Source organism: Adiantum capillus-veneris, chromosome 16, assembly GCF_014529385.1.
Source record: "Adiantum capillus-veneris isolate H3 chromosome 16, ASM1452938v2, whole genome shotgun sequence".
Lineage (NCBI taxonomy): Eukaryota > Viridiplantae > Streptophyta > Polypodiopsida > Polypodiales > Pteridaceae > Adiantum > Adiantum capillus-veneris.
The window spans coordinates 119528512-119543331 of record NC_140946.1 but is presented as its reverse complement, the minus strand read 5'-3'; the positions used below and the strand labels follow the sequence as shown (position 1 = coordinate 119543331).

Here is a 14820-nt window from a genome sequence, read left to right as displayed (position 1 = left end):
GTCACCATGACCAGCGGAAAATGTGGAGTCCGTACTGCCTGCCACGTCAACCTGTCAGCGCGTTTCTCGGCGGAAATTGCAATGCGTTTTTCGGGTTGCTTCCACGTCAGCAGCGTGTGTGTGTGTGCGTGTGTATCGGGGGCTTGCCACGTCACCAATTTGTGACATATCCCCCTCTTGAAAGAATTGTAATGGCCCTCCATTATGCCTGCAAAACAGACAGAGGCCATAAATTGTCTTAGTAGACACTAACTGTTAGTACCGATGCATTAGACACAACATATCTATAGCACTTGTACAAAACGACAGTCACATCACTGTACATCACAGGACATCACTTGACATCACAGGACAAATCACATACAAATTCCAAATCTCAGACCATGATTAATCGGTAACGTGTTCAATAATCGCATCTAGATCCATTTGAGACCTCACGGATGCTTAATTAACTAATAATTATTGCAATCATGTTTATAATTTATAAGACCGAAATGTTGCAATCATTTCGTCTTTCAGTTCCTGCACTCAAACAAGTCAAGTACAAATCAATCATTTTCATTTTCAGAAATTCAAGTTCACAAAGTCATACAGCAGAATACTATCAGCCCATTAGTATCCTTGAAACCCAAAGGGGACATCACTGAATCTATTCAAAATCTGAGTAATCCATTCACAAAGGAGCAGAGTGACTCCCCTCTTGTGCAAACCCGCTACACTAGATTCACCCATGCTGAAATCAGGGTTCTATCGGAGTAGACTATGCTAAACCGAATGCTTCAAGGTGAGGTTCCAAAATCTGAGGAGTATTGCTAGGTCCTTCTCCTCCATCCACTTCACATCCAATGCAGGATAGTTCTTGAACTTAACCAAGAACCGCCTAATCACTTTACCATTAATCTTTTTGTCCTTGTGTGCCAATATCTGTTCTAGAACAAGTATCTCCTCGCTTTCCTCCACTTCGGGTTGCTCATCTAGCTCACCATCATCAAGCACATTGCCTTTAAAAGGCTTCAATAGACTCACATGAAAAGCATTGTGAATCTTCCAAGTATCGGGCAACTTCAATCTAAAGGAGACATCATTTATCTTTTCTTTTATCTGGTCACATCACGGTGTCCATTTGCATGGCACGTTGCCTTAACAACCTCTTAAAGAATTTCAACAAACTACCTTGGATAGAGCCTCTCATTGCATCCACGTCCAAGGTGGTTGCTTTCATCAACAACCACAACATACTTCAAGACGAGTTCTTGAAGCGGTCGGGGGGCAAAGTGCTTCTAAAGTTTTGTGAGACACGCTTCGCCTACAACTATCTAATGGTAAGCCTCTTAGTAGGGTGTCAAAGTGCAGTGCGGCAGCTCTTCATCAGTACAGAGTTTGCTGAGACTACCCATGCAAGTACAGTCGCAAGGATCATTTGTACAGGGAAGGTGGAGGATCCTGAGTTCTGGGAGTCCCTAAAGAGTATTGACAAAATGGTGAAACTAGTGATCCACTTGCTTAGAGTGATGGATGGTATGCAACCTTGCATTGGCAAGGTCTATGAAGCAATGGATCGCATGGTCGAGGCCCTTGAAGAGCATGAGAAGGATCAGATAGGCTCAAAGAAATCAAAGACCTTTGAAGTAGCAGTGGAATGCCTATAGTTCACCTCTTCATGGTGCAGCTTTTGTGTTGGACCTAGAGTTCCAAGGTGCAGGGCAATAGCATGATTCGGAGGTAAATACACATTGGAATACCATCTTGAAGAAGCTTCACTCTAATCGTGACATGCAACGAAAAATCAAGGATCGGCTTACATTTTACAGGGATATGCAAGGATCATTTGGGACAGCCGCTGCCCAAATTGATCGCACCAAGATTTCCTCCATCTTGTGGTGGCAAGAAAATGGTTCACATGGTCCCGATCTTCAGCGACTTGCCCTCCACTTTCTCAGCCAACCGGTTAGCTCCTCTTGCTTGGAGCAATTGTGGAGTGTATATAGCCACATTGCATCTAGAAAGAAGAACCGACTTGGAGTGGAGAAAGCAAATGACCTTGTTTTTGTCAGTGAAAACTTAAGAATGCTTTGCAAGTCAACATCCAAAGTGACAAATCCTTTTCTATAGTGGGAGATGGAGGTAGAGGTAGAGGTGCTTGGAGAGGCAGGAGGATCTACGCATGAGGATGAGCCTACGCAGGAGGATTGGGATGATATTCACGACGTTTAGGACTCCACTACAGATTGGGAGGTGGGATGCTCTTCTACCCCTATTCAGAGGTGAACATCAAGCATGGAGTCATGACTCATTGCTCATTGGTTTTTGATATTTGTTTCCTTTGTGGCCGTCGGCTTTGCCCCCCTTTTTGTATTGCACTACCATATGAGTGATTGAGTCTTGACATGTCATCTAGTGACTCTTACAGTTGTTATTTAGCACTCTAGCCTCTACATATCTTTTTGTAACGCCTTGGCTGGCCTTCTAATCCATCTTTATAATCTATGATCTATCATCTTTTTGCTCCAAGATTTTGTGTGGAGTCTGGGCTCTATTCTTCAACTTTGAGTCAATGTTCTTTCTATAAATAATCAAGATGCTTTTGTAAAGGATGATCCCAATTCATATATTGTGTATTGCGTAATCACCTGTAAGCCTTAAGACTAAAGAATCATTGCATAGCATGCCTAAATAGGATTCTACTTGGACTAATGGGTGTGTATGGCTCTCTACTAACATATAGGTTAAATCCAACCTAATTTAAGCATATTTCAAACTTACAGTTCCGGTCCCCCGTTCCCGTTCCCGTTCTGCCTTTTTTTTTTTTTTTTGAGGGGGGGGGGGGGGGGGGGGGGGGGGGGCGTTGTGGACAATGGCATTCAATCAGAACCTTTTCCCTTAACGGGGCTGTGTAACGCACAACATCGTTTTCTTCATCAAGTAGCCATCCCATATGGAATATGCCGCTACTACCTCCCTTATATGTATTCGAGTGAACACATCAAAAAAATATGGATGTGTGGCATACTCATCAACCATGTCCTCGAAGCTTCCATGATGAATCGCGGAAATAGCCAAGACTAGCCGCTTCCAAGACAAAGCATCTGCCACCAAGTTCTTTTGTCCCTGAACATGGACAATCTGGAAGTGAAATTGTGAGAAGATGATAGCCCACCGCATCAGCTTTTCCGAAAGCTGCTTCTGTGACAAGAAGTAGCGTAAACTCTCATGATCAGTGAAGACCATAAAATCGGCTCCGAATAAGTAGTGTCGCCACTGAGTAAGAGCATGGATCACTACCAAAAGATCTTTCTCATAGATTGTGCTATCAATTCTGGCCTTGAAAACAATCGGCTTTCATAGGGAATCACATGGCCTTCTTGCATTAAGACCGCTCCCAGACTACGACCACAAGCATCACAATATACTTCAAATCACTTTTGCAAGTCCGGCCAAGTCAATATTGGTCCAGTAGTCAATTTATCTTACAGTGTCTGAAAGGCAGTCACCTTTGTGGGTCCCCAAGAGAAAGGGACTCCTTTCTGTCTCAGAATGTGCAAAGGGGAAGCTAACCTCTGCAAACTTTCGAATGAACCACCGGTAGTAAGAACACAACCCCAAGAAGCTTCTAACTTCATGAACATTCTTCAAATCGGGCCAATCAGGTATAGTCTCAATCTTGGCCGGGTCCATCTGTACTCGTGCTGCTGAGACAATGTGTCCCAGAAAGTGTGTCTTAAGCAAGAAAAACTCGCTCTTTTCTTCACATTTATAAGCAATATATGCTTTTTTAGTGTCTGGAAAATCCACAAATGGTCGGTACTCTGTGAAAATCCAAAAAGTTGCCCTGAAAGCTATCGTGTAGACGTCACGTCTCCAAGAGCAATACAGATCTGATGATAATCACTCTTCATATCAATTCGACAAGTAGAATTCTGAAGTCTATCGAGTATTATCGATCCTCGTAAGGTGGAAATCTGTTCTGTTTCATTGGTTCTTTATTTTGGCCTCGGCTAACCTTGTAAGGTGGCCAGTTTGGTGATGTACTACCAGGAATCAATCATGTGATCTTCACAACGTAAAGAAGGCAACTCGCTTTGTACGCCTTCAGAGAAACAGTCAGCCCCTAATGCAAAAAATCTTGTCGTTCTTGTTCAAGGTCAATACATATTCGACCTTCAATCATCATTCAGTTCTCTCAAGAAAATCGAGTAAAGAAACTAAATTTCATCAAGTACAATCTCTTTTCCCTTCATTTGTCAAAGTCGCTTTCTCAGCCCGATAGTCAACCACAGCGTTCTTGTGGTACCACGAGATTCCTCGGAAGACATCACACCCTTCCAAAGGCATGATAGAACAATCCTCGTGCCCTAAACACCCTTGACACCCCTAACATTGTAAACGAAGTTTGCCAATGATCGGGGTAATGAAAACATCCCGTCCGGGTTCCATTAGAACTGCCTCCGCCTGTGGCCTTAGCCTGTCGGGCGTAATTCCATGTCGAGCCGCCAATTCAAGTGAAAAGAAGTTGGCCTTCGCTCCTCCATCAAAGAAAACAAGGGCTTCCTGATCTTTCACTTTGCCCTAAGAGCGGCAAAATTTTGTACTTCCGTTCATCTCATTCGGTTCGAGCCCCACCCAATGTGGTACCAGTTATGCTTTCATCTGCCACGTTCCTCTGCTGCTCTAGAACTCTCTGGCTTGTCTTCAGTCTGTTCTTGTTGTGCCTTTTTGGGACACTTTGCGGAGATGTGTCCAAGTTCCGTGCAACCAAAACACTTCCCCTCTTTGAGACAGATAGCCCTTTCTCTAAGAGTCAATCGAGATCATGTATCTTTATTTCCTTTGTCCTCGGATCTCTTTTTCTTTCTACTTTCATTATTGGAGGTCTGTCTGATCCTCTGAGTCAAGATCTCATCCGTGGGGTATGTCAAATTCCCCGAATGTATCGAGAAACCCCGTTTCGCATGACCAATTAATTTTTAGATAGAACTCAACTTTTGTTCAAGGTAGTAGTCTCAGATCTCTGCTGCGATTCCGCAGCAAAAACGCTCAATCTGTTCCTCAAAGGTGACCTCCTTAAATGAAGAGGTTGGTAGAAAAGAGTCCCAAAATCTCTCGCAATAAGCGTCTAAAGAATGTCCCTTGGTCAACCGAAGATGCTTCCAAGCGGTTCTTACATCCGTTCGTATTCCTGGGTCAGCCAAGAAGAAATAAAGAGCCTTTTGAATTTCAACCACTTGACTGGAGCTTCCTTCCTAAGAAGAAGAGTGGACCACCATGTTTGAGCATTTCCCTTTAGAAAAGATGCAGCCCTCCTAATCTTGGAGAGCTCTGAGTAGTGCCCTCCGGAGAAGGCTATGCCAAACTGCTAGATGAAGGCCAAAGCCCTCGGAGCATCTCGGAATCCAGAAAAGGATTCAAATTTTATCGACTGTCCACCTTCTTTAAATTCTTTTGTTTTCTTGCTCTTGTCTTTGAGAAAGTCATATTGGTTGGCTCTGTAGAAGTGCTTCTTTTCAAGAGTTCTTGTCTTATCTCTTTCTGCGAGTACAGGTTCCGCTTTTCTGCACTCGTCTATCTTTTCGGCTTTCCTCCCAAGATGAGAGGAGAAGCAATGGCTACACACCATCTCAAGTAAATTTTATCAATCGGGTAATTCTTCAGGTGTTTCGCCAATTTCGGGTCCCTGGAGTACTTAATCAATCTGTTAATACATATGGCAATCTGCAGTTGACGTTTGTACTCCGTCCTGGCAAACTTGTTCGTCGTCGAAAAAAAATTGCCCAAATCTTCATTCTTTTCTTCAGTTCCCCCATCGGATTTTCAACTTTTCTTTGCCTTCCCACTGAGAGATGTCATCTCTATCAAATTCTCCATGAGAACCCATGTGTAATCTTGCCCCAGATGGATGTCTAACTGATTGTAACCACCACTGAAGCCATCCATGAAACTGTACAATACGTGCCCTGCCACATCTTCAAGCACACTCTCAGTGAAGGGGGTGGAGAAACCATCTCGAATAGTTACCTTGTTCAGCACGGGGTACTCAATGCACACGCAGATTTTATTTGATTGATTTTTAGGCACGATGACCATGGGTGATAGCCACTCAGAGTGCTCCAATGGCACAATGATCCCTGCTTCTTCCATCTTTTCTAGCTCTTTCTTGACAACTTCGGCATACTTAGGGTTGAGCTTGTAAGTCCGGCCTCTGATAGGCTTGGCCCCTTCAACCACAGGGATAGTATGGACACCCAGTCCTGGTGGGATTCCTTTCAAATCCTTGTAAGACCAGGCAAAACATCTTTAAGGGAGTGCATAAATAAGACTACCTGATCGAGTAGCATGGGATGATCCCCTAACCAAGAGGCTAGGAGGATGTGCTGAGGGTCGTCAGGGTCGCCTAGGTTGACTTCTCTAACTGGGTCCGGAGGTGTCGCTGGTGAGAGTGCATCAGAGGATGAAGACCTAGCCGCTTCTTGCAGCTTTGAAACATCATGGGCTAGTGTCTAATCTATGTGAAAATCAGCATACTCTTCCTGTAACCAGCCTTGTGGATACTCCTCCAAGGGTAAATCCTCAGACACAGCAGGGGGGCCTTGGTGCGATTGAAGAATCGGGTATAGAGGACAATAGGGAAGATTTGAGGCGGTGGTGATCTCTTGCAAAGGAAATTTCTTTCCCCTTCTGTGGTGTGTTAAAGGTTCACCAAGACCGATGGCTTCCAACGAGGGGCCCACAAAAGTATGGTCCTCCGTGACTGTCTCACTTGCATCTATAGGGTGTGGCTCACTGATCGCAGCTAGAGGAGCAGGGAAAGAGGGTGGATCGTCAAGCAAGGGTTGAGTAGAGACCACATAGCATGGCAGTGATGTGGTAGCCTCCAATCACTGCAAAAGATCTTTGTCGGACCCATCTGGTGTGGTAGGCTACGCTCGGTTCCGGGCTTGGACTCTATTGACACAGAACTATGATGAGCCACCGGATCCATACCTCCTTCAAGTCGAACTGATTGCATTGGGGAGCCATGAGTAAGAATCCACATGGTGTCGTTTCCCCAATCGTGAAGTGCCTTTGTGTGCCGCAACCAAGGTCTACCAATGAGCAAGGAAAAAGCTCCCTCAACATAGGGAAGACGAACCACAACAAAATTCAAGTTGAACGTGAAGTCTTGTACCTGCATAGGCACCTTGTCTACTATGCCCACTAGGTAGACTGTCCTCTGGTCAGCCAATGTAACTGTGAAGGGGACACGGCAGGTAGGCTGCAGACCTTACGCCATCGTAGTGAACTCTGGCATCAGATTGATGCCTGATCCACCATCGACAATGGCACCGGAGAATTGACACCCATGGATAGATACAGTGAGACAAGGACTCTTGTAATCGGTGAGGGGAGCGGCGGGATAGGAAATCATGTAGGACTCTGAGGGATGAACGGGGAGGTGCCCACCACTAGGTTGTGCACCTAGGTACAGAGATTGAATGACTGTAAGGGCGTCACTTCTTAGATTTGCATCGAGGCGGAGCATGTCATAAAGTGACATTTGTTGAAAGGTGTTCTTCAAGATGGCTTCTGATGTCAGCCTGATGCTTTTGATCTAGGCTTCCTCTGGAATTTTGATCTGTTGCAAATCAGCCACTGCTTCCAAAAACTCAGTGGCAATAAGGCCCCATCAATATCAGTTTTCATGGAGGGAGGGCGGCCTTTAGCACTAGTAAATTTCTGATCAGTTGGGTCAGGTGTACTAGGAGGGGGAAGTGGAGATGGACGAAGTGGCCCTTTTGGAAGGCTGAGACCAAGAGCTGCTCTTTGTGCCCGAGTTAGGACGCCAGCAAGATCCTCCACTTGTTGTGGCCTATCCTGCGGGGTAAGCACGAGTAGCCAGGGACGGCTGAGGGATAGCACTTACTGCTATCAGGTTGAGATTTGGAAATGTGAACTCTTGTTAGTTCTGACTTGGGCCTAAAGACGTGGATGTGCTTTGCTTGGGACGATCCTTACTGTAGTGGTCCTTTGCCTCGAGGCAGTGACGGCAAGGAGGGGACCCTTCGGGTAAGGGCACTTACTTTGATACTGCCCATATTCTCTGCATCTGTAGCATAATATGGGCCAATTTGATGGACGAAATGGGGGACGAGGTGGTCTCTGCTCCTGCTGCAGAGAGGTGGAGGCTGAGGTGTAGAAGCTCTGAGGAGCTGAGGGAGCATTGGCATGATAAAAACTGTGAGGCAAAAAAGTGCTTGTCATACCTTCTATAGGAGGGGTATTCAACAATGGTGGCATATGACCATAGGGAGAGAGCATGTTGGATGCATGTGCTAGCCCTTGTTGAAGAGTAGGACCAAGACTTTGTTGTATTTGTTGCAATCCTTTGAGGTAGTAGTAATCCTTATCCTCATGTTCGCCTTTTCACAGAAATGGCAATAAGCTCCAAGGGGACATTCAGGTGCAGGGTGCCCTGGAGAGCAGCATGCTACACCAAACTAGAGCTTTAGTCTCCTGTTGAGACCCGAGCTCGTATAACTCGCGCTTGATCTATTCCAACGCCTCGTGATGTGGAGGCTTCTCGTGTTTAAGAGAGAAGGACCTCGCTTCTTGAAGAGCCCGTTGTAGCTTTAGGGCTTCTAGTTCCCTCTGTAAAGAAGTTAAGGGGTCAGATGGACTTTCCAAGAGTACAGAGGGAGACTCTACCTGAGGAGAGTCACTGAACAGCCTTCTTGCCTCCTCTATCCTAGTAGCAGCAGCAACAAACTCCTCGAGAGTGGCTTCAGGTCGGAGACTTTCTCTAAGTTTTTGTTGAGAAGACTTGGGAAGAGCCTTCTCTACCCATTTCTTCACCATAAATTCGCTTGGTTGTTGGGGAAGCTTAGCCACCAGAGACTTTGTTCTAATCATGAGTTCTGCAAAAGTCTCATTGGGCTAGAGCATTAGGTTGGCCAACTCATCCAAAACTTTTTCTTGGAAGTCCCCTGGTCTGAAAGCTTCACAGAACTCCCGTCTTAATGTAGCCCAAGTGGCAAAATGGTTCTTAGCAAATTGACTATACCATTTATCGGCTAAGCCATCCAATGCTGATGGGAAGAGCACTAGGTAAAAGTCTTCTCTGTTGAGCCCATGACCCTTGCAGAGAGAGACAAATCTCTTGGCATGGTCATCTGCATCCTTTTGGAGAGTCCTGTGGAAGTTGGAAACTTTTTATTTACCTTAGCCAGGACACTTGTGAGCTCCTCCATGGCCGTCTTCTCAGGAGCCTGGTGGTGCTCAAGGGCTTGTTGTAACACACTGGTCGAGCACTTTGCTGGGGAAGATGAGCGAGGAGGTGTAGAACTGGTTGAGGGAATGGAGTCAGTTGTGTGAGAAGAGAGTAGGGGTAATGGGGCTGGTGGACTTCTACTTGGCACAAATGGTTGACGTTTTCTGTGGTAGTACTTCAAAGGACTTAGTAGTGAACTTTGTCGCTCCTTTGACTGCCTTGTATGTGTCATACAGTAACCAAGAGTCCACCCAAGCTTTGGGGCATGAACTGATTGAACATTGGACTAGGCTCCCCTGGACCAGGACAAGTGACTAGAGCCCCTGGCTAGACCTGGACAAGAGATAGCTAGACCAGGACAAGTGACTAGACCCTAGCTAGACTTGGAGGAGAGACAGCTAGACCAGGACTAGAGACTAGACCAAGCTGGTCGAGGGAAGCTAGACGAGACTAGACTAGACTTAACCAGAGATCTCAGAAACACCAGACGAGATCTTAATCTAACACAGACGAGAGCTTAATCTTAATCAGCTAGCTCCATCCACCGGGCGTGCCAAAAATGAAAGCACTTGTAGCTAGGAAAAGGTGTCGTGCTCTCTAGAGTGGGTGCTCATCAGTGCCGTATGCATGATGAAACCTCAGTCCAACAAAAGAAACATCACACGGGAACATGACTCAAACACAGAAGTGGAATATGACTCAAGACACGACATGACTCAAAACACAACTACAGACTCAACTCAATGGAACTCGACAAGCTCAAAGAACCATACAACTCTCGCTAGCAGCGCACACAGCTCCAAGCTCAGGACTCAAGGTACAATGGGGGTATTGAGGCTCCAATGTGCAGGGAGAGTGCCAATGTCGTGCAGACTCAGGACTCCAAACTAGACGCTACAACATACAAAGTGGATAATCAAAACTCCCAAACAGCTACAGAGATATACAACCATAAAGAGCCACCAACGGCTCACAAAAATCTAATCCAGCTAAGACTATCTCAAAACTGTGGTCGTGGTGGTGTGGCCCGCGTCCAATAGAACACCACTCGTATGCCTGCCACGTGTCACTGCCAAGCAAAAGTCCGTCCAATATGGATTCAGCCCAGCTCAACTGCAACTAACTATCTGTTCAGTGCCAGCGACACTGTAACCCTGCTAACAGACAACACTTACACACCACCTTAATGACGCTATTCATGCAGGGACAGTTATAGCCTTTCCCCACTCTTGTGATACAGCGAGATTAGAGTCGACTTGAGAAGCAGCTATACTCGCTAATCTAAATTCTAGAGAGGCATGGAGACTCTTTTTGGAGCAGCAAACACCCACACCCAGTATTTCTACATACACCTGGAGATAGTATGCGATAAGACTAGGCTCTATACAGTATCAGCTTTGCCTCCCCTACTTTCACCTTCTTCACTTTCGGTATGATATGTGATGCCATTGATAGACTACACACAGGCAAACCACATGATCACAATGGTCAAGTTACGGAGCATTTATGTCTCGCTTGAGATACATCGGCACATGTGTGGGCACACATGTTACATAGAGCCATATGCGAAGGCTTTCTTGAGAGCTGGAGCACTAAAACTATTGTGCTAATCTTGAAGGATGGGGATCCTAAGATCCCTAGTAACTATCCTACCATCATGATAGGCCACACATTGGCAAAGCTTTACGCTTCTGTGATTAAGCATGAGTTGGAGTTGTTGGCCCGAGAAAGAGTGTCTGAGCACAAGGGCAGGCGCAATTCAGGAGAGGATTCTCTAGCTCGATCATGCTCTTATACTTCGAGCTATCATTGAGGAGGGTCGAGCACATAAGACGTAGTATCTATTGCTGCTTTGTGAATTTCTGCAAAGCTTTTGATACAGTACCTAGAGCAAGATCAATGCATAGATTATATGATTTGGGTCTCTTCTGTGCTTATGGTCATTCATTTGGCCATAGTGAGAATCTTCTGTAATATTAACACGTATCTCGCGCTACCAATAATTCTGGTAAATTGATTGTATTGCCAAGAGCTGACTACTGCCACATATACGTGATATTCTAGCAACATTGTAATACATGTAATTTGTGCCACTCTCCTATGGCAACTTCATAACTTGACCTTATCGTAGATTTACCATTGTTTTTTTGAAGAAACGTCTTCTGTTATAAAACATCCTAATGGCACATACCCCGATATGGAATATACCGAAATACCGATTACAAGAGAGGAATAATCCCTACAGAAAGACAAAATACGAATCAAGTTAAAACCAAGCCTAGTTCTTGGTTTTCAACCTCCAAGAAATCACATAGGCAGATCTACCACTATGTCCCGAGGTTTATGGTGCCGATGTGCCGATGTGCTTCCAAGAAATCACATAGGCAGATCTACCACTATGTCCGGAGGTTTATGGTGGCTCCTCCATTGTGGCTTCAAAGATGAAGAAGGGATTATTACCACAATTTGTCCGTATAAACCGCATTATGATTTACATAAATTCCAAAAAGGCCTCTTTCTTGAAAACATACCTGGAAACACAGTTTTGTACAACGCAGGCCCGGAATGCAGAGTGACACCTCGCCACCTTATCGTTATGGCATATTGTCCAGCAACCTTGGCACTAAATATCACCCTATAAAAGCCTATCATAGTGGCACTGTTTGTTATATTCTTGGGTAGCTCCAATGGGTCTCCAAACCTTAAAATTGACACGCTTATAGATGTATTAGAAGCTCCTGTGGGATTTCCATGACTATCATGTAGTTGAACTGTGAACTCTGAAATATCTCCAGCTGTTGAGTTATCCAACCCTTTGCCAGAAATGTTAGTTTTGGATGCATCAACTTCGCCTGGAATAAGGCAAAACATTAAACGTAACAACTATCAGGACCGTACAGCAGCAAGATGCTAGATGCAACCATTGATTAAGCTCTATAATTATCTAAAATTCAGACAGAATTCTTTGGCTCTTAAATGGCAAAGATTAACATACTTATTGATTAATATTCCAAAGAAGAACTAGAAAAGTCATGTATACGACTATATGGATAGCAGAAAAGCTAACCTTACTAAGTACAAACTCTTCCAAACATCAAGATTATGTACCGGTAACATTATCGCACGCAGAAAGTGCTGTTGTATACACAGCAGATGAGTTGACCTTACTAAGTAAGAAACTCTTCTAAGCATAATAATTTCAAATTGGTCACATTATTGTACGGACAAGGTAATGGACTTGGAGAACAAGCTATGAAATTGGGATGCTTATCTTCTGTGAAGAAAAATGAATGCTCGGGCTGATCTGCAGGATTGTAATATAAAAATGAATAACAACTCAAAAAAAGGTTGATTATCAGTGAAAAAATCTCAGTGGGCCATTGTAGTAGGAAAATATGGATATGCACTCTGTTCTCTATGTACTGGGTGCATCTCAGTGAAGTATATAGGGAAGTCTCACTAAAGGCTAAGCACATCACAACAGAAATCAGTAGTAGGCAACAATTAACCGTAAAAACACACATACATCTCAACAGACACAACAACAAATAAGACCCAGAGGACAGCATTGACGACTAGATGACGCGATAGAAAACAATAAGAGGTAACAATTGATACATTATACGGACTCAACGACCAATTCTAAGGGTCTGGCAAGAAACACCCACAGCTAAAGACAAAGCACCACACAGATATACATGGGCAACGCACGTAGACACATAACGACACATAGGAGCACATGTCTCCCTCTCTCTTTTTTTCTCTATAATGTTTGTTTGATTAGATCAAATCAATGATAAGTGCAAACAACAAACAATATGGCATACTTATGGGGCATGTACATGGCTGTTGCCTATGAAAACTCACTCAAGACTATGAACTGTTTCTATAGCATGTGGCCATGGAAGAGCTTGCTCCTTGAGAATGACTTTTCCATCTATCAACAAAGAGATCCACCACAGTAGCAAGCCAGGAATGCACATAATCTGTCCTCTCACCCATGACACAGAATTAAAAAGAAAGACATTGCGATGGACCAATTGTGTGAAAGGCCCAACCATCAATAGAAAGAAAAAAAGTACATTCTTCGCTTCAACATTTTTATTTTTTTTCCGAGAAAAAGATTCTTCTATTAGTTAATGAAACTTCCCATAGGGCTACAACCACCTCTACAAGAGAGGGCTACAACAATCATGATGGGGAGACTCTCCCAATGAAAAAACAGCATATATACAATCAAGCTAAATCAAGAGATGGAAGGAGGGAAAAGCCATACAGGTGGACGGTAGTGCCATCTCAGCACACCCTGGACCATGGTGCAAAAAGGCCGAGGACGCCAGAGTCGAAGGAAAGCCTCTGTGCGCTCCCGCATGTGGTCAGAGCTACCCTGCAGTCTCTCGAACTGTCCTCCGAGAGTATGGATCAGCTTTAGCCAAAGATCCCGAACAGTCTCTGCTGATAGTACAGGGCGAGCCTCGAAGATGCGGAAGCAGTGGGCCCGCCAAATGAACCAGAGTGTCAGGCCGCTGATGACCTCCCAACACTCCTCTCTCTCACTGCACCACTCCTGTGGAGTAAGCTCTGTAGCAGGCTGGAGTGTAGGTCGACCCCCCTGCATCACTATCATCCTACTGATGGAGGATAGCTCAAACTGAAGTGTCGGGCCCGTGAGACTGGACCAAGCAGCTGCCCCCCAAGTGTATTGCCGAGTTGTGGAAAGAGTTGGCATCATCCGAAGAACATGAAGCCACACCTGATGTGCCAAAGCACAGTCCCAAAGACAGCGACGCTGACTCTTCACAAGATGGTCACAAGCTACACATGCGGTTGAGAGACCACTATGTACAAACCAGCTCCCGATTGTTGTAGCTCGGTGTGCAACCAGTCACTGGAACAAAGTGACTCGCCTCGGCTGTCTGGAGTCCCACAATCTCACCCAAAAAGCTGCCAAGAACTCAGTTGTGAGACCCTCCTCCTGCCAATGAGGTGCTGCAGCAGGACGAGCCTCTCTCTGCGCTGCCAGTATGTGACGTCCCAGTCGAACAGTGTACTGAAAGAAAGGGACACCTGGATGGTCTGTTGAGGAGAAAGGGCCCCTCCAAAGCCGCTCTCCAGGATCCCACTGTACTCGTGCCAGTCGACAGCTCTTCCAAGCCCATAGTCTCCAGTGGCCAGTCTCAAGAGCTACTAGGTCGGGATCTATAACACAAGTCCTCCCACAGATGCCCACCACTCGGATCCTCTAAAAACAGCACTCTGCCACCTGTGGGGCCTCTACTGCAACTGGGTGTAAGCGTCCCTCACCCTGTAGCTCGAAAGACAGGGAGGGTATAGTCTCTGAGCAAGCCTGAACTGAGATGAGAACCTCCAGTCACATGAAGGCCCCATCCATCTGGGCGCTGCTGACTCGAGAGGTGTGAGCCACTCAGCTGGTACTGCCTCTGAGATGTCATGACACATGCTCTGCACCCCTCTCATGCCCTGTAGCTGAATGCCCTGAAGCTCCTCTGACAAGCCTGAAAATTGTAGCCAGTCACCTAAAGTGAGTGCTGGACCCTCTACCATGGGACCCCAGGAAA

General features: G+C 45.4%; 1 protein-coding gene across 1 annotated transcript in view; it reads right to left on the bottom strand.

The window, feature by feature from the left end:
* LOC147439740 (uncharacterized) overlaps nucleotides 1-14820 on the bottom strand; it is a 296739-nt gene that overhangs the window by 190092 nt on the left and 91827 nt on the right. The window contains exon 12 of the mRNA XM_086485533.1: nucleotides 11773-12093. Within this exon, the coding sequence (XP_086341659.1) occupies nucleotides 11773-12093 (321 nt within the window). The remainder of the gene's footprint in view (nucleotides 1-11772; nucleotides 12094-14820) is intronic.